An 18214-nucleotide genomic window follows, 5' to 3' on the forward strand; every position below is an offset into this window, starting at 1 on the left:
GGCTCAGCACAAGTATAGAAAAAAATATAATATAATATAAATCTAGGAGATGTTTTTGAGTTTAGCATTCATTTAGTTGATAAGTTTTGCCTCTTTGATATCTAGCTAATCATATGTTCCACATACCATATGTCCCACAGCCTATATTGACAAACATCAAGTAAAATCATTAAAAAAATAATATTAAAATTGCCATATAGTCCATTAGCAAATGCAAAAAATACCAATTGAATGACCAACTTTTATTTATAATGAGCATAAATATGCAAAACAAATTTAAACAACATACTGTACCACTTTATCATACTGAATGCACATAGCATGCTTATGGTATGCATTTATTTGAAAAACTTAGTATTTCCTGGATTAGCAGTCTTCGGTCTTACAACAGCTAAATCAGCAGATAAAGACAGGCCCACTTTTCTTTGGTTGTAATGATCTGCTGTCCTAGGTTTCTGATGAGAAGCCACAGATTTGAATCGGTTTGGAAACTCTTTTGACTCTAAATAAAGATAGTAAATCACAATTTAGTCTTTGACAAATATTTAAGTGTTCTATCTATCCAATTTAGTTTTCAAATCCATTATATGTCTCTAATAAAAAAGGAGCACAGCACTACCACATGCGGATGAAAAGCCGTGAAGTCTTGATCAAAACTCCACTTTATAACAAATGAAAAATCAGAACAGTACTTCAATTTTTATGGTCAAGACAAGGTGGATCTTTATTTGCCCAAATGCAATGTTTCAACTCTTCACTAGGGTCTATCTGTCTAGACAAGTTAGGATAGTGGTATTGTGAGAATAACACTTTGGGCAGGTGAAACAACTCAAAAATTAATCCTTGGATTGGCACTGTTCCCTCTAAGCGTGATGCAATGTTGGTTCCTAGTGTTGCATAGTATGGAAGCAGACTCTGTGTAAATCAAAATGTCTTTAATAGATACATGCAATGCGTTTCGGAGATGTACCTGCTGCTTCCTCAGGAGTATCAGGAGGAAAGACCCGGTTCGGCTCCGAAACCCGTTGCCTGTATCTAAAAAAAAACATTGTACCTAGTGAACTGAGAGCATCTTTGGCCTGTCTGTAGCTAGAGTTAGACCTCCGACACCAATGGAGTTGCAGGAGTGGCAGAGCAGGAAGCTATCAGGACCCTGCTCCCCCATTCACTAGGCTACAGGCCGTGTTAGGCCTAAAGACTATAAGACGCAGGGACAGGATCCCTGTGCAGACCGGCGTGATGACATCACTGCTTTGCGCTGGCCTACGCATGGGTCCCATCTCGGCGTTCCATAGGTTCCAGGACTGAGGAGGCTGTGAGACTCTGCTGCTCCCTTCATCATGAGAATGGAGCTAGGTGAGTATTCATTTTTTTTTTTTTTTGAAAGGGGGCTGTTAATTAAAGGGAATGTGTTGCCAGCAAAACATGTTTTTTTTTTTTAATTAAACATTTAGTGTGTAGGTGATTAAACATTGTTAAAAAATTTTTTATTTTTTTCACGAGTCAGGAAATATTATAAATTAGATTCTAATTTATAATATTTCCCATCGCTGGTCACTAGATGGAGCTATTCCCAAAATTGCAGCATTGCAAAATTGGGAAAAAAGCACTCGCTCTAGTGAGCTCTGAGAATCCCCCCCTCCTTTATCCTGGCTAGTGCCGGGATAAACGAGGGGTTTGAACGGTCTAACCTCCTACATTTTTTGAGCTAACACACAGTGTAGTAGGTTTACATACAGTAGTAAACACACACAAACACGAACATACATAGAAATCTCTTACCTGCTCCTGCCGTCCGCTCCGTCTGCTGCCGCTGGTCCAAGTGCACAAGTCCGGAAGCCGTGACCGGAAGTAGTAATCTTACTGTCCGGCCGCGACTTCCGGTCCACAGGAAAATGGCGCCGGACGGCGCGCATTTCAAATTGGACTGTGTGGGAGCGGCGCATGCGCAGTTCCCACACAGACGGCGTACACAGAAGTGGATGGGACGGGACCTGTTCGCAGTCCCTATGGGACTGTGGCTGCCGTATTCCATGTCTGTATGTGTCGTTAATCGACACATACAGAAATGGAAAAAAAAATGGCAGCCCCCATAGGGAAAAAAAAGTGTAAAAATAAGAAAGTAAAACACAAACATACAAATAAATATAAACGTTTTTAATAAAGCACTAACATCTTTAACATATTAAAAAAAAAATTGTGATGACACTGTTCCTTTAAGGCACTTTCTACTGGGGGGGCGGGTGTGGCACTTTCTACAGGGCGGGCAGGTGTGGCACTATCTACAGGGGGGCATGTGGCACTATCTACAGGGCAGAGTCTGGCACTATCTACAGGGGGGTGACTCTATACAGGGGACACTGTGTGGGGCACTCTCTACAGGTGTCTTTGATTAGAGTTCCCAGACATAACTTTGCTTGGTGCCCCATAAATACCAAATTTATCTGGGGGTAAGTACAGGGATACGTACTGCTGGGGCCCTTTAAGTCTGTGTGATTCTGTCTGCTAAGACCAGGTGTCTAAGCCTGTTATGTGTGATTCTGACAGCTGGGACCATGCATCTAATGGTATGTTCACACGAAAAATCAAAAACCTCTGAAAATACGGAGCTATTTTCAAGGGAAAACAGCTCCTGATTTTCAGACGTTTTTTAAGCCACTTGCGAAAGACCCAAACCAGCAATACAGTCCACTATTCCTGGGTCTTCCATAGAATAAGGCCTAATTTACACGGCTGTGTTTAGTCCATGATATAAGGACCTAAAGTCGACCGCAGTTCTCAGACCAAACACAATTCAGGGAGCCGAGCTCCTAGCATTATAGTTAAGTATGATGCCAGGTGTCCCTGCCTCCCCGCAGGAATACTGTCCTGTACGGAATAAGGCCGTGTAAATAAGTTCTAAGAATAAACCTAATGCTGCCCCTCCTTTGACCGTTGCTTCTGCCTTCAGATCCAATCCCTGTCTCTCAACAATCGACTGACACCTCATACAGGATGAAGTACCTCGCCCTGCTACATTCATGTTTTTGGACACCATGACACACAAAAATTATTAATGAGTGTTCGGTCCCTACTTAAAGAGACGTACCAGATAAGGATAGTAGTATTATTTCACACTATTTTTTTTGCAAACAATATCCTTGGGCCCCCATAGAGACAAAGAAGAGGACTTTAGAGGCGGTGTGTGTCACATTTGTTAAGTAAAATGTACTTTGTCTTATAAAGAAAAAAAAACCTGAAATGCAACATAAACACAAATTTAACAATATATATTAGACATAGCAATTGTATGTAGTAAAATGAATAGGCAAAAGCATGAACTACTCAGCAATTTACACATTTAACATTTAGTACAGACTCCGCCATCAAGCAATATAATTTTTTTTACCTTCCTTAAAATTCCAAGATAATGGATTGATTGGTAGTCCTCCATTTACAGCTAAACTGTAAAAAAAAAAAGACAGATCAAATAGCGACCTATGCAGCAAGTTTGTAATTGTAATGCCAGGTTCCCACGGGACGGATACGCTGTGTAAAATCCACGCAGCGTATCCGACCGGGAACCCGCAGTAAATTCCATCCGAAAAAAACACACCACATTGTGGTGTACTTCTTCAGATGGAATTTCCGCTGCGGAAAGCAGATGTAGAAAACGCTCATACTTACATAAGCCGTTGTTATGGTGACGCGTCCCTCCTGTGCAGTACGGTCTGGCCTCCTTGGATGATGCTGCAGCTCATGTGACCACTGCAGCCTCTGATTGGCTTCAGCAGCAGTCACATGGGATGTAACGTCATCCCAGGAGGCCGGCCATCTGATGTCATCCTGGCCAGCCCCCTGAGATGACGTATCATCCCATGTGACCGCCACTACAGCCTGTGATTGGCTGTAGCGGTCACATTGGATGCAACGTCATCCCAGGAGGCCGGACTGCAGAAGGAGGGCATTTTGGGTAAGTATGATTTAATTTTTTTTGTAGTTGCGATTTTTGTGGTGTAATCATTGCGAATACGCTGCAAAAGTCTCAACATTTGGCTTTCTGTTACGGGTTTTGCATCCCCTTTGAATTTAATGAGGAAAACCCGCAATGGAAAATCAACTAAAATCCAGCATAAATTGACATGCTGTGGAATTAAATTCCGCACTGCAGGTCAATTTATTAACGCTTACACTGCGGTTTTTTTCCACACCAAATTTCGCTGCAGAAATTCTGCAGTGTTTACGCTAAGTGGGAACCCGGCCTTGGGGTACTTTCACACAGTTTTTTCAGGCCTATTTCAAAACTTAAAATGGTCGCAATTTATGCTCCGAAATACGCCTTTAAAACACCTGGAAACAGCTTCCCATTGTTTTCAATCGGTAAAAGTTGGGTAGTGCATATGAGGCATAATTTTACGCCGCTGTTTCCAAAAATGCGATGTTAAAATCTGCCTCTTCATGTCACTTCTTGATTCATTTTGGAGCACATTTTCACTACTTCCTAAGGATTCTGCCAAAAACGCTTTGAAGAAACACTACAAAAGCGTTTGACAAATCTGCCACAAAAATGCCTGGTTTATGGGAGTTGTTTCTAGGCATTTTTTTTGGACATATTACAAGGCATAAAATCTGCCTGCCATATGCCCGTGTGAACATACCCTTAGATAATATTAAAAAATTCACATATTTTTTTCGCACTAAACAGCAGTTGTGGATTTCCTAAGAGAAATGAATATTTACGCACATTTCCACAGAGACACTGACAGTGCTACTCAAGGCTTGAGATAATGGGCTTCTGTCAAAGAAATCTACAGATTTTCACTTCCAGTGTACCTGTGCTTTTAGCGATAACATCTTGCTACCTTCTTTTATAACAAGGGCAGCTGAAGAAAGTCTGATTTTGTAAATCAAGAATTAGGCGGGATTCACACAACCGGGTCGTTCCCGAGCCCGAGTGTCGGCCGGTAAAATCGGCCATTTTGCCCGGCCGGTTTGCATAAAGTTATGCATCCGTGCCGGGCCGGGCAGATCAGCGGCAGCTCCTGAAGGGGAATCCCCATGTGTTCGGGGATTCCGCTTCAGGAGTTTCCCCTGATGTCACTGCCCAGATATGGACAGAGACATCAAGCGCTCTGTCCAGGAGCGGAATCCCCGAAAACACGGGGATTCCGCTCCTTTAAGGAGCTAAAGTGCGGCTAGCACATAGCAGAGCGGGGAGATACCTCCCTGCTCTGCTATAGTGGCGTCGCTGCAGTAGTAGCAGCAGCAGCAGCTGCTGCTACTAGCAGCGCCATCGAAGGTGTCGCCGAGCCAGGGTGCTTTTAACAAGCAGGGGAAGGGAGCCAGCGCAGCGCTCCCTCCACCTGCTGTACACCCCGGCCCTGCAACACAGTGTACAGCGATGCCATTCGTCAGAATGGCATCAACTCCTCCTCCTCACATGCACTCTGCGCTGTGAGGAGGAGGAGATAGAGCGCAAGCGCCGGGAAACCGGCCATCACTCGGAACACATTCCGGTGATGGCCGTGTAATACCCGGCCCCATAGACTTCTATGGGAGCCGGGCGGCCGGGTGCCCGGGCAAAGATAGAGCATGTCCTATTTTTTGACGGCCGGATTTCCCGGCCGTCAAAAAATCGGTCGTGTGAATAGCCCCATTAGGGGTCTATCATTCCTAATGCAGCCGGGTGCCGGCCGATTTATGAACGGCCGGCACCCGGCCGGGAAACCCTGCCGTGTGAATGAGGCCAAATCATTCAGTGTTTGAAGAGACTCTGTTTATGTGTACATGGCCACATTTAGTCAGTAATTTGTATCAGTATTTGTGAGACAAAACCAGGAGTGGAACTTACACAGAGAAAAAGTATAATGGAAATATTTACACCTATTCCGTGTTTTGTAACTACTCCTGGTTTTGGCTCACAAATACTGACGCAAAATACTGACCAAAATAATGCCGTGTGAAAGTGGCCAAATACAAATGCATTTACCTGAGTGAGGGCAATCCTATTTGTCTCTGTGTTTTAAATTCCTCTGTAAACTCTGTAGAGATCTTTGCATCTTTGCTGAGGTTATTTTTGAGCAGGTTATACAATACTGGTTTGTTCCTGCATTTCAATAAAAGATGGCGGTATGCATGGCTACTAAATGTTAAATATCCCAAAGCATTGGCACAGGCTACACGAACCTGTAAGTGAAACAGAAATTATTCGAGAATTTACAATCTGTGAAGACGTTCCTTAGGCCTCCTTTACACACACAATTTTTCTAGCAATTTAAACTACATCAAAAAACGCTTCTAAAAACGATAGCGTTAATAACATTTTATTTCTAAAACATTTTAAGGCGTTTTTAGTGGCATTTTTCATTTGTTGTCATTTGGTACATGCTTTTTTTTCTGCCTTAAAAACCGCAACAAATTAAAACACATTTGTGTAGTGTATTTGATACTTTATACAGACTTTAAACAAGCTCTCTCACCAGATTATAAGTTCCCTATATTGTACATGATATGATTGGCGCTGTGATGTAGATTACAGCAGTGTTTTTTATTTAGAAAAACTATCATTTTTGACGGAGTTATGACCTATATTAGCTTTATGCTAATGAATTTATAAATGGACAACTGGCCGTGTTTTACTTTCTGACCAAGTGAGCGTTGTGGAGAGAAGTGTATGACGCTGAACAATCAGTGACCAATCAGTGTCATACACTTCTCTCCATTCATTTACATTGCAGATAGCGATATAGCTCTATCGCTATGTGCAGCCACATAAACACACTATAATGTTACTGCAGTGTCCTAACAACGAATATACACTACCTCCAGCCAGGACGGGACGTGTATTCAGAATCCTGACCACTTCTCTGCACGTCTCTGTGATTTACAGCACAGCACAGCAAGATCTTGCTGTAAATGACAGTTTACAGCATAATCTCGCGAGACTACGCCTGCTATGCTGTAGCTCACAGAGAAGTGACCGAAATCTGAATACACATCACATCCTGGCTGGAGGTAATGTATGTTCATTATCAGGACACTGCAGTAATGTTACAGTGTGTTTATGTGTCTGCACATAGCGATATAGCTATATCGCTATCTGCAGTGTAAATGAATGGGGAGAAGTGTATGACACTGATTGGTCAGCGTCATACACTTCTCTCCACAACGCCCACTTGGTCAAAAAGTAAAACACGCCCAGTTGTCCACTGAGAAACTCATTAGCATAAAGCTAATATTGGTCATAACTTCGTCAAAAATGATCGTTTTTCTAAATAAAAAACACTGCTGTAACCTACATTACAGCGCCGAACACATCATGTACAAGATAGGGCACTTATAATGTGGTGACAAAGCCTCTTTAATGTAACATCTGAACTAGAAAATGATGCAAAAAAACGCACCAAAACACTGTGTGTGAATCCAGCCATTAGGGACACAATGATCATTTTTTGTTTTTGCTTATTTGCATTCTGACAGCCATAAAGTTTTTTTATTTGATATTTTTTCATTGGCGTAGCTTTATTTTTTTATTTTTTTTAGCGGGATAAGTTGTATTTTTTGTACCATTTTAGGGTACATATAAGTTGGCGTTAACAGGTTAGCTTTAGGGTTGCACGATGAATTAAAATATCTATACTATTTCGATGCCGTGCACCCTCAAATAGTTCAATACCGTTAATTCATGTATTTCGATACTAAGCTGTGCGGCTCCACAGCTTACTATTGTAACACATTTATTTTGTCAGAGTGGGGCTGTGGCTGTGGCTGTCTAATACAGCCATTGCCCCGCTCCTGACAAATGTCCACGCGCGGTCAGCAGGATGTGATGCGGCTGGCGCTGCATTAATGAGCGCCGGCACTGAAGATAGAGAACATGGCGGGCACACTGCAAAACACCCCCATGTTCTGTCTTCAGTGCTGGCGCCGCCGCTCATTAGTGCAATGCCGGCCGCATCACAACATGCTCATGCACTTGTTGTCAGGATTACACAGCCGCAGCCCCGCTCTAATGCCGGAGATCAGAGAAACCTTGAATGCTACGATCAAAGCTGACCGCAGCATTCAAGGGGAAAATGAGAATGGGAAATCCCTGTGACGCGATTGAGGGACATACCATATATGGGCAGACAGCCCAGGGTCCATTGAAGGACCCCAGGGCAGTCTGACCATATTTCCTGTTATTAGGGCATGCTTAGGTATGTCCTAACAATTGCCTGTGCACTATCAGTACACGGGCTAATGTACTGGTATATAGATATATGCCAGTACATTAAAGTTTGAAAATAAAAAGTAAAAAAAAAAAAAATTTAAAAAAATACACAAACATCTTTTACAATAAACACTAAGATTAAAGTCTCAATTCCTTCAAATATACACATATTCGGTATCGACAAGACTGTAATAACCTGCACAACAAATTTATAGCGTCATTTATGATTTGTATGCTGTTAACAAATAAAATAAATATGCTTTCTTTCATTTATTAATGTGAGGCATGAGGTGTTATGAATTTAGTACCTCCATGTGCCTCACATTATTAGTAATTAACCCAATGTTATCCATTTCTGACTGTGAGAAACATGATGGGGTTTATTACTATTGATGTGTGGAACATGGAGGTTCAAAATTCATCACACCATGTGGCTCACATCAGAAAATGGAAGAACTTTTTTTATCATTATTATTGGCAAAGTATTGTTTTGGTATCGAGAATCTCAATCGTCGCCGGCCTTAGGTACGTGCGACCAGTGCGCTCGCACAGGGCGACGCCTGCCGCACTATAAGGGGGGCGCCACCGGGTGTGCATAACCCCGTGCCATGGCCACTACTCAGGGCGCCAGCGGGTCTGGTACTACTCACTCACTGCACCGACCTCAATACTGGCTGCCCCGCTCCCTGGCCACCGCTCATCCGCTCACCCTGTCCTGCGTCCTGAATGACGAGATAGGCGCGATGACATCATTCAGGACGCAAGACAGGGAGGAGACACCGAGCTTCCTGTGCGCTTCCAGGCCTGGTGGGGACACCGAGGGAACCTTTTCTCCAGGGCGGCTCCAACTCCAGCAGGCAGTATTTGCCAGAAGCCCAGCAGGTAAGTTACTGAGTGGCCTTTGTTTGAATGGGGGAACTGATGGGGTTCTAAAAAAAGGGCAATAATGGCAAATGGACATCAAGGGGCCACCAAACAGAAGGACGCTAAAGGGGCAATAAGTGGCAAATGGGCACCATGGTAAAGTGTTAATAAATGTCAAATGGGCACAGAATTCAGTGCCTTCATAGTACACATTTATCATTTGTTGCCCTTTTAAACCCTGTTCAGATTACGTGAAAAACTATGTACACCTTTGAAATTGTTTGTTTTTTTAAATAAAAATCTGTCTGTTTGGTGTAACTTTGTAATTACATTTAAGGCTTCGTTCACATCTGCGTCAGTGCTCCGTTCTGGCATTCCATCTTAGCTTTCCGTCAGAACGGAGCCCTGACTGAAACAAACGGAAACCATAGGTTGATTTCAATGGTTTCCGTTTGTCTTCGTTGTGCAAGGGTTCCGTCGTTTTGACGGAATGAAAAGCGCAGTCAACTACAGTATTGATTCAGTCAGGGTTCCGTTCTGACGGAAAGCTCAGATGGAACGCCTGAATGGAGCCCTGACGCACATGTGAACGGAGCCTTATTAAACTATTTTTACTTTTTGAGATACAGCTGCTTTGTATTCTGTATACAGAGCAGCCGTATCTAGCGCTGAGACCCGAGTCCGTCAGGTCAATGGGACTGACGGGTTCAGTGTCAGCGGGTCCTGTGTGTCAACAGTTCATAACTTAGATGTGATCGATAACAGGTGGATCCTGCATGTCAGAGACACAGGACCTGCTGACACTGAACCCGTCAGTCCCACTGACTTGACGGATTCAGGTCTCAGCGCTAGATACGGCTGCTCTGTATACAGAATACAAAGCAGCTGTAAAAGTAAAAATAGTTTTTAATCATAAAGTATTTATTTAGAAAGTTGCATAAAACACACTGACTGATTTCCTCATTTCCTTGGTGAAGTGTTTTTAGGTGGGGATTCTAATGTAGCATTGGATCACCTCCTTGACAAAACTGTGCAACATGTAGAAATAAAAAATGGTTGGCCCTGCCTTAGCTTGCAATGTCACAGACAGGGCCGCCATCAGGAATTTCAGGGCCCCCTACAGCTAAATTTTTTGGGCCCCCCTACCGTGGCACCGCCTGTTAACGGTACTCCGTCCAGCACTATATCATGGTACCCAGGGCGGCCATCAGGGGGGGTATTAGGGGTACTGATGTGAGAGGCCCGGCCAAACCTAATTGAAAGGGGGGCCCGGCAAACTGCCGCGACTTGCCTTTGGTAGAAAAAAAAACAGGCCCCTGCAATGGGGCCCGTTTTTTTCACCAAAAGAATGTTGTGAGCTGCGGGCCCCCCTTTCAATTAGGTTTGGCCGGGCCTCTCACATCAGCACCCATAATACCCCCCCTGATGGCGGCCCTGGGTAGCATGGGGGTCGTCATGGGGCCGTCAAACACCGCCGCCCGTGCGACCGATCGCGCGCACCCGCAAACTCCTGCGCATGGGCACCCGCGACCGCCTGGAACCGCGCACCGAATTTTGAGGCAGATATTGACCTGCCCACACTATCTTGCCGCGTTTTTTGCCCACGGCGATTGATGACAGCAGACAAAAAACGCAGGGAAAAATGCATTTTCTGCCTCCCATTGATTTCGATGGGAGGTCAGAGGCAGAACCGCGGCAAGAAAGGACGTGCTGCTTTTTCTTTTTTCCGCGACTGGCTCCCATTGATTTCAGATTAAATCAATGGGAGGCGGTTTTGGAAGTTTTTTGGTGCTGATTCTGACGCAGTGTCCGAGTCAATATCAAGGCCCAAAAACTCTGTGAACTGGGCCTTATTGTTAGGGCTTATTCAGACGAACGTGTAATACGTCCGTGCAACGCGCGTGATTTTCACACGGACCTATGTTACTCTATGGGGCCATGCAGACTGTCAGTGATTTTCACGCAGCGTGTGTCCGTGTGTCCGCTGCGTAAAACTCACGACATGTCCTATATTTGTGCATTGTTCGCGCATCACGCACCCATTGAAGTCAATGGGTGGGTGAAAATCACGCCCAGCACTTCCGCAGCAGTATAAACTATGAATGAAAACAGAAAAGCACCACGTGCTACAAACAGAGTGTCATAATGATGGCGCGAAAATCACGCAGCCGCGCATCATACGCAGCTGACACACGGAGCTATTATGGAACTTTTGCATGCGCAAAACGCCATGTTTTTGCGCGCGCAAATAGCACGCGCTCGTGTGAATCCGGCCTTAGGGTAGGAACACACTAGGCATGAACACTGCAGATTTTATGCAACACATTTTATTGTGGAAAATCCGCAGCGTATCACAGTCGCAGCAGAGTGGATGAGATATGAACAAATCTCATCCACACTCTGCAAAAAAAATTGACCTGCAGTGTAGCTTTTGGCTTTTTAAGCCGCAGCGTGTCAATGTATTCTGTGGAATCGCTGCTCCTCTGTTGTGGAAATGCTGCGGTTCTGCCGCAAAAATCACACATGAGAAAAAATAAAAAGGCACTTTTTTAAATTTATAAAAAAGTTTAGACTTGCCCCGGCCGTAGTCCTGGTGACGCGATCCTCTAGTCTTAGCGCAGCTCAGCCTTCTGTCATGACGTTTCATCCCATGTGACTGCTGCAGCGGTCACATGGTCTACAGCGTCATCCCAGGAGGCGGGGCTACGTTCAGAAGAGAGAGATGCGTCACCAGGACTACGGCCGGGGGAAGTCTAAACTTTTTTTTCCCTGCAGGATTCCCGCAGCGGACACGCCTCACGAAACCTGCACCACTACTTGGTGCGGTTTTGCTTGCAGAATTCCCTGCGGCTCCCGGGATAAGCTGTGGAGTTTTTCTCAGCATATCCGCCTAGTGTGTCCCTTATGATGTCGCTCCTGGAGCTGCTGCCGGTCTCTAAATAGGCAGTTGGTTCAGTAGAATTTGGAATTATTTTTTTTTGTGAACCAGCTTAAAAAAATACAAAACTTTTGTGTTAGGGCCTGTTCACATCACTGTTCGCTTCCGCTCCGGGGTTCCATCTGAGGTTTCCGTCGGGTGAACCCCGCAACGGAAAGTGAAAGTGACAGCACAGCTTCCGTCACAATTAGCGCAGTCGACTGCACTATTGATTCCGTCCGAAAACCAGCCGGAATGGTGACGAACGGAAACCATTAGCGATGTTTCCGTCACCATTGAGATCAATGGTGACTGAAACGGAAGCTGTGCTATCACTTTCACTTTCCGTTGCGGTGTTCACCCGACAGAAACCTCAGATGGAACCCCGGAGCGGAAGCGAACGGTGATGTGAACAGGCCCTAACACAAAAGTTTTGTATTTTTTTAAGCTGGTTCACAAAAAAAAATAATTCCAAATTCTACTGGACCAACTGCCTATTTAGAGACCGGCAGCAGCTCCAGGAGCTGCGCTAAGAATAGAAGATCGCGTCACCAGGACTACGGCCGGGGTAAGTATAAACTTTTTTATCAATTTAAAAAAGTGCCTTTTTTTTTTCTCTTTTGTGATTTTTGCGGCAGAACCGCAACATTTCCGCACCAGACGAGTGGCGATTCTGCAGCATAAATTGACATGCTGCGGCCTAAAAAGCCACACTGCAGGTCAATTTTTTTTGCAGCGTGTGGATGAGATTTGTTCAAATCTCATCCACTCGGCTGTGACTGTGATACGCTGCGGATTTTCCACAATAAAATGTGTTGCATAAAATCCGCAGTGTTCATGCCTAGTGTGTTCCTACCCTAAGGCCGGATTTACACGAGCGTGTGATTTTTGCGTGCGCAAAAAACGTGGCGTTTTGCGCATGCAAAAGGTCCATAACAGCTCCGTGTGGCAGCAGCGTATGATGCGTGGCTGCGTGATTTTCGCGCAGCCGCCATCATTATGACACTCTGTTTGGATGTTTGTAGCACGTGGTGCTTTTCTGTTTTCATTCATAGTTTATACGGCTGCGGGAGTGCTTCCATGTGCTGGGCGTGACTTTCACGCACCCATTGACTTCAATGGGTGCGTGATACGCGAACAATGCACAAATATTGGACATGTCGTGAGTTTTACGCAGCGGACACACGCTGCGTGAAAATCACTGACAGTCTGCACGGCCCCATAGACTAACATAGGTCCGTGCGAGGCGCGTGAAAATCACACACGTTGCACGGACGTATTACACGTTCGTCTGAATAAGCCCTAACAATAAGGCCCAGTTCACAGAGTTTTTGGCCCTTGATATTGACTCGGACACTGCGTCAGAATCAGCACCAAAAAACTTCCAAAACCGCCTCCCATTGATTTAATCTGAAATCAATGGGAGCCAGTCGCGGAAAAAAGAAAAAGCAGCACGTCCTTTCTTGCCGCGGTTCCGCCTCTGACCTCCCATCGAAATCAATGGGAGGCAGAAAATGCATTTTTCGCTGCGTTTTTTGTCTGCTGTCCTCAATCGCCGAGGGCAAAAAACGCAGCAAAAAACGCGGCAAGATAGTGTGGGCAGGTCAAAATCTGCCTCAAAATTCTTTAAGGAATTTTGAGGCAGATTTTTTTGGCCTGCAAAAATACTCTGTGTGAACAGGGCCATACATAAACAGCACTTTCAGACACTTTACTCACTGTCAGAAGAGCTGCTCCCTCTCCAGTCCTCGTCAGGCGATGTCTTCGGTCCAGATGTCGTCCTTCACCTCCAGGCTCCAGAAAATTGCGGGGATCGAAGAACTCCTGCCGTCGCGCAAGAACTGGACTCCTCCCCCTCTCCTTACGCAGCTACGCTCTGGAGGAGGAGAAGAAGGAGGAGGCGGAGGCGGAGTCGGACGAGGAGGCGCTGGACGAGGAGGCCGAGGAGGAGGACGAGGAGGCGGAGGAGGAGGACGAGGAGTCGGAGGCGGGCCAGCAGGTAATTAGACTGTGCGCCGCTGTTCTTCCCAGTTGATTGGTCGCTGTACTTTTGGTGCGTGCGCACCGCATCCCTCTCGGCGGCGGGCACGAGCGGGTTGCTTTCCAGCCTTCCCCAGGTCGTTCGCGCGTGAGCGCGCGTTTGCGGTAACGAGCGCGCCGGCGCGCGCTTGCGGTCGTTCGCGCGCGCGGTCGCGCGCGGTGTTTCGCGGCAGTGTTAGATGAGAGGGGGGCCCGCAGCTCACAGCGGTGTTTGATGAGAGGGGGGCCCGCAGCTCACGACATTGCTTTGGTGAAAAGAACAGGCCCCATTGCAGGGGCCTGTTTTTTTCTAACAAAGGCAAGTCGCGGCAGTTGCCGGGCCCCCCTTTCAATTAAGTTTGGCCGGGCCCCCTACAGTAGTACCCCTAATACCCCCCTGATGGCGGCCCTGGTCACAGACTCTGTGTTTCAGCTGGCTGGGACCTGTAGTTCGACAGTCTTTGTCTGGTGGTGCTCAGTGCTTGTTGAAGTTAGTTTCAGCAAATAACAACATGTAGAAAGGAAGACAGCACGGCACTCACCATTTGCAAAAGGTAAATTTTTCTATATAGGGAAAACTATTCGCCCATTATTCAAATGAGTTCGTGAACATATGTATTCCATTGGGACAGGAAAGGGTTCTCCAAAATTGATATCCCTTATACGGGAAGTACATGGAGGAAATCCAAAATGTTTATCTTTTGCTGGAATACAACGTGTGTTCGCCCCATGTGAGGGTGGAGACCGACACGTTAAGCTACTTCGCTGTGAAGCAAATTGGATAATAAAGAGGCACTAGGACCCCTGGGTTTGAATGATAGGAATGACCTATCCGCTTTTTTAAAATAAAAAAGAACCTTGAAATAGATATGCTCGACACATTGTACTTAGTTTAATGATCTGATACTTGTAAGATGTATGTGTTTCTATAAATATTTGATGTTTTTATTTGTATTACTGTGAGAAGAGGAAGGGCTATGATGAGACAAGGTGTGGTTATTACGTGAAACAGTTGGCTCTGTTTTCTTTTGAATCCTGTGTTGCCTGCCTCAATCTTGGAATAAAGAGAAACCTTTTGCAAATGGTGAGTGCCGTGCTGTCTTCCTTTCTACATGTTGTCCTTGACAAAATGATCACAGGTCCCTCCTCCCTTCACCCCCCCCCCAAACAGGGGTTGCAATTAGCCAAACTCTTAGGGTATGTTCACACACAGTGAGCAAAAACGTCTGAAAATACGGAAATACAGAGCTGTTTTCAGGTGAAAACAGCTCCTGATTTTCAGACGTTTTCTTATCAACTCGCGTTTTTTGGAGCTGTTTTTCAACAGAGTCAATGAGAAACGCCTCCAAAGACGTCCCAAGAAGTGTCCTGCACTTCTTTTGACAAGCCATCATTTTACGCGCCGTATTTTGACAGCGACGCATAAAATAAAGGCTCGTGGGAACAGAACATCGTAATTCCCATTGAAATCAATGGGCAGATGTTTGTAGGCGTATTAGGGGCGTTTTTTCAGGAGTAATTAGAGGCGTAAAATGCCCGAATTAAGTCTGAAAACACTGCGTATGAACATACCCTTACACTCCCATGATTTTGTTGATGCTTGCAGATCCGCCAATCTCTCCGCCAGGGAATACACCTTTTATTCTCATGCCCACTCATCTTACTCTCGCATAGACCATCTCTTCCTTCTATCTCAGCTCTTATTCTACTCTATGCCAAAATACACCCCATTTCGTAGTCAGATCATGACTTGGTTCTGTTTACATTGGATTGCCTCTGGCTTAAACCTCGCTCTAGTTCATGGCGCTTAAACGATTCCCTTCTGACAAATCCCCAAATATCCCAAGAAATTGTAACTGAACTTGAACACTACTTTCAAATTAATTGCGCGACTGACACTTCCCCAGCTATTAACTGGGAGGCCCACAAATCTACCCTTAGAGGGAAACTTATTCAGATTGCCTCACGTTTAAAAAGAACTAGAGACCAAACTCTTAAAGATAAGGAAGCGGCTCATTTGACTTTAGTTAGATAACAAAAGGCAGATACTAAACTTTATTTACGCTCTAAAATTGAAGATGTCTGTACGGAACTTAACTTGTGCCTTAATTCTATCGCAGAACGTCACATTCGTTGGACGCAATATTGATTTTTTTGCCCAAACTGACAAATTAGGCACCCTTTTAGCTCGGAAACTTGCTCCATTGTCTCATAACTTTATGGTCCCTAAACTAAGGTTAGCGAACGGTAATCTCACGCAGCACCCTAAAGAGGTTCTCAATAGTTTCTTTTCATTCTACTCCTCCCTGTATAAATCTCCTCCCCAGCTAGATAAATTGAAAGCTGATGCTTTACTTTAGGATATCTCCTTGCCTGTATTAAAGGACCCCCACAGAGATAATATGGAGGAGCCTATATCGACTCAGGAAGTTTTGGCTGCAAATCAGCTAAATCCCCAGGACAAGATGGGTTCCCTAACCTATACTATACTTGCGGATGTTTTGGCCCCTCCCTTGGTCACCCTCTTTAATGCTTTGAGGGATAGTGGTTGTCCTGGACCTGAAGTCCTCAGGGCATGCATTTAGGTGATCCCAAATCCATATATACACACACTACCGTTCAAAAGTTTAGGGTCACTTAGAAATGTCCTTATTTTTGAAAGAAAAGCACAGTTTTTTTCAATGAAGATAACATTAAATTAATCAGAAATACACTCTATACATTGTAAATTTGCTAAATGACTATTCTAGCTGCAAACATCTGGTTTTTAATGCAATATCTACATAGGTGTATAGAGGCCCATTTCCAGCAACCATCACTCCAGTGTTCTAATGATACATTGTGTTTGCTAACTGTGTTAGAAGGCTAATGGATGATTAGAAAACACTTGAAAACCCTTGTGCAGTTATGTTAGCACCGCTGTAAACAGTTTTGCTGTTTAGAGGAGCTATAAAACTAACCTTCCTTTGAGCTAGTTGAGAATCTGGAGCATTACATTTGTGGGTTCGATTAAACTCTCCAAATGGCTAGAAAAAGAGAGCTTTCATGTGAAACTCGACAGTCTATTCTTGTTCTTAGAAATTGCCAACAAACTGAAGGACAGCACAAACAGGCTCTAACCAGAGTAGAAAGAGAAGTGGGAGGCCCCGCTGCACAACTGAGCAACAAGACAAGTACATTAGAGTCTCTAGTTTGAGAAATACACGCCTCACAGATCCTCAACTGGCAGCTTCATTAAATAGTACCCGCAAAACGCCAGTGTCAATGTCTACAGTGAAGAGGCGACTCCGGGACGCTGGGCTTCAGGGCAGAGTGGCAAAGAAAAAGCCATATCTGAGACTGGCTAATAAAAGGAAAAGATGAATATGGGCAAAAGCACACAGACATTGGACAGAGGAAGATTGGAAAAAAGTGTTATGGACAGACAAATCGAAGTTTGAGGTGTTTGGATCACACAGAAGAACATTTGTGAGATGCAGAACAACTGAAAATATGCTGGAAGAGTGCCTGACGCCATCTGTCAAGCATGGTGGAGGTAATGTGATGGTCTGGGGTTGCTTTGGTGCTGGCAAAGTGGGAGATTTGTACAAGGTAAAAGGGATTTTGAATAAGGAAGGCTATCACTCCATTTTGCAACGCCATGCCATACCCTGTGGACAGCGCTTGATTGGAGCCAATTTCATCCTACAACAGGACAATGACCCAAAGCACACCTCCAAATGATGCAAGAACTATTTAGGGAAGAAGCAGGCAGCTGGTATTCTATCTGTAATGGAGTGGCCAGCGCAGTCACCAGATCTCAACCCCACAGAGCTGTTGTGGGAGCAGCTTGACTGTATGGTACGCAAGAAGTGCCCATCAAGCCAATCCAACTTGTGGGAGGGGCTTCTAGAAGCATGGGGTGAAATTTCTCCCGATTACCTCAGCAAATTAACAGCTAGAATGCCAAAGGTCTGCAATGCTGTAATTGCTGCAAATGGAACATTCTTTGATGAAAGCAAGGTTTGAAGGAGAAAATTATTATTTCAAATAAAAATCATTATTTCTAACCTTGTCAATGTCTTGACTATATTTTCTAGTCATTTTGCAACTCATTTGATAAATATAAGTGTGAGTTTTCATGGAAAACACAAAATTGTCTGGGTGACCCCAAATTTTTGAACGGTAGTGTGTATATATGTATATATATATATATATATGTATATATATATATATATATAAAA

At 44.6% G+C, this 18214-nt stretch overlaps 1 protein-coding gene across 2 annotated transcripts in view; it reads right to left on the reverse strand.

Annotated features, from left to right (window-relative positions):
• Nucleotides 1-227: 227 nt before the first annotated feature.
• The window catches only part of ANKAR (ankyrin and armadillo repeat containing), a 468018-nt gene continuing 450031 nt past the window's right edge, over nt 228-18214 (reverse strand). The window contains exons 22-24 of one of the 2 annotated variants that reach the window (XM_075829926.1): nt 5969-6165; nt 3389-3444; nt 228-502 (exon numbers count right to left, since the gene is read on the reverse strand). In XM_075829926.1, the coding sequence (XP_075686041.1) occupies nt 339-502; nt 3389-3444; nt 5969-6165 (417 nt within the window). In that variant the 3' untranslated portion in view covers nt 228-338. The remainder of the gene's footprint in view (nt 503-3388; nt 3445-5968; nt 6166-18214) is intronic. The other variant, XM_075829927.1, reaches the window with a different exon arrangement.

This window comes from Rhinoderma darwinii, chromosome 6 (assembly GCF_050947455.1).
Source record: "Rhinoderma darwinii isolate aRhiDar2 chromosome 6, aRhiDar2.hap1, whole genome shotgun sequence".
Classification (NCBI taxonomy): domain Eukaryota; kingdom Metazoa; phylum Chordata; class Amphibia; order Anura; family Rhinodermatidae; genus Rhinoderma; species Rhinoderma darwinii.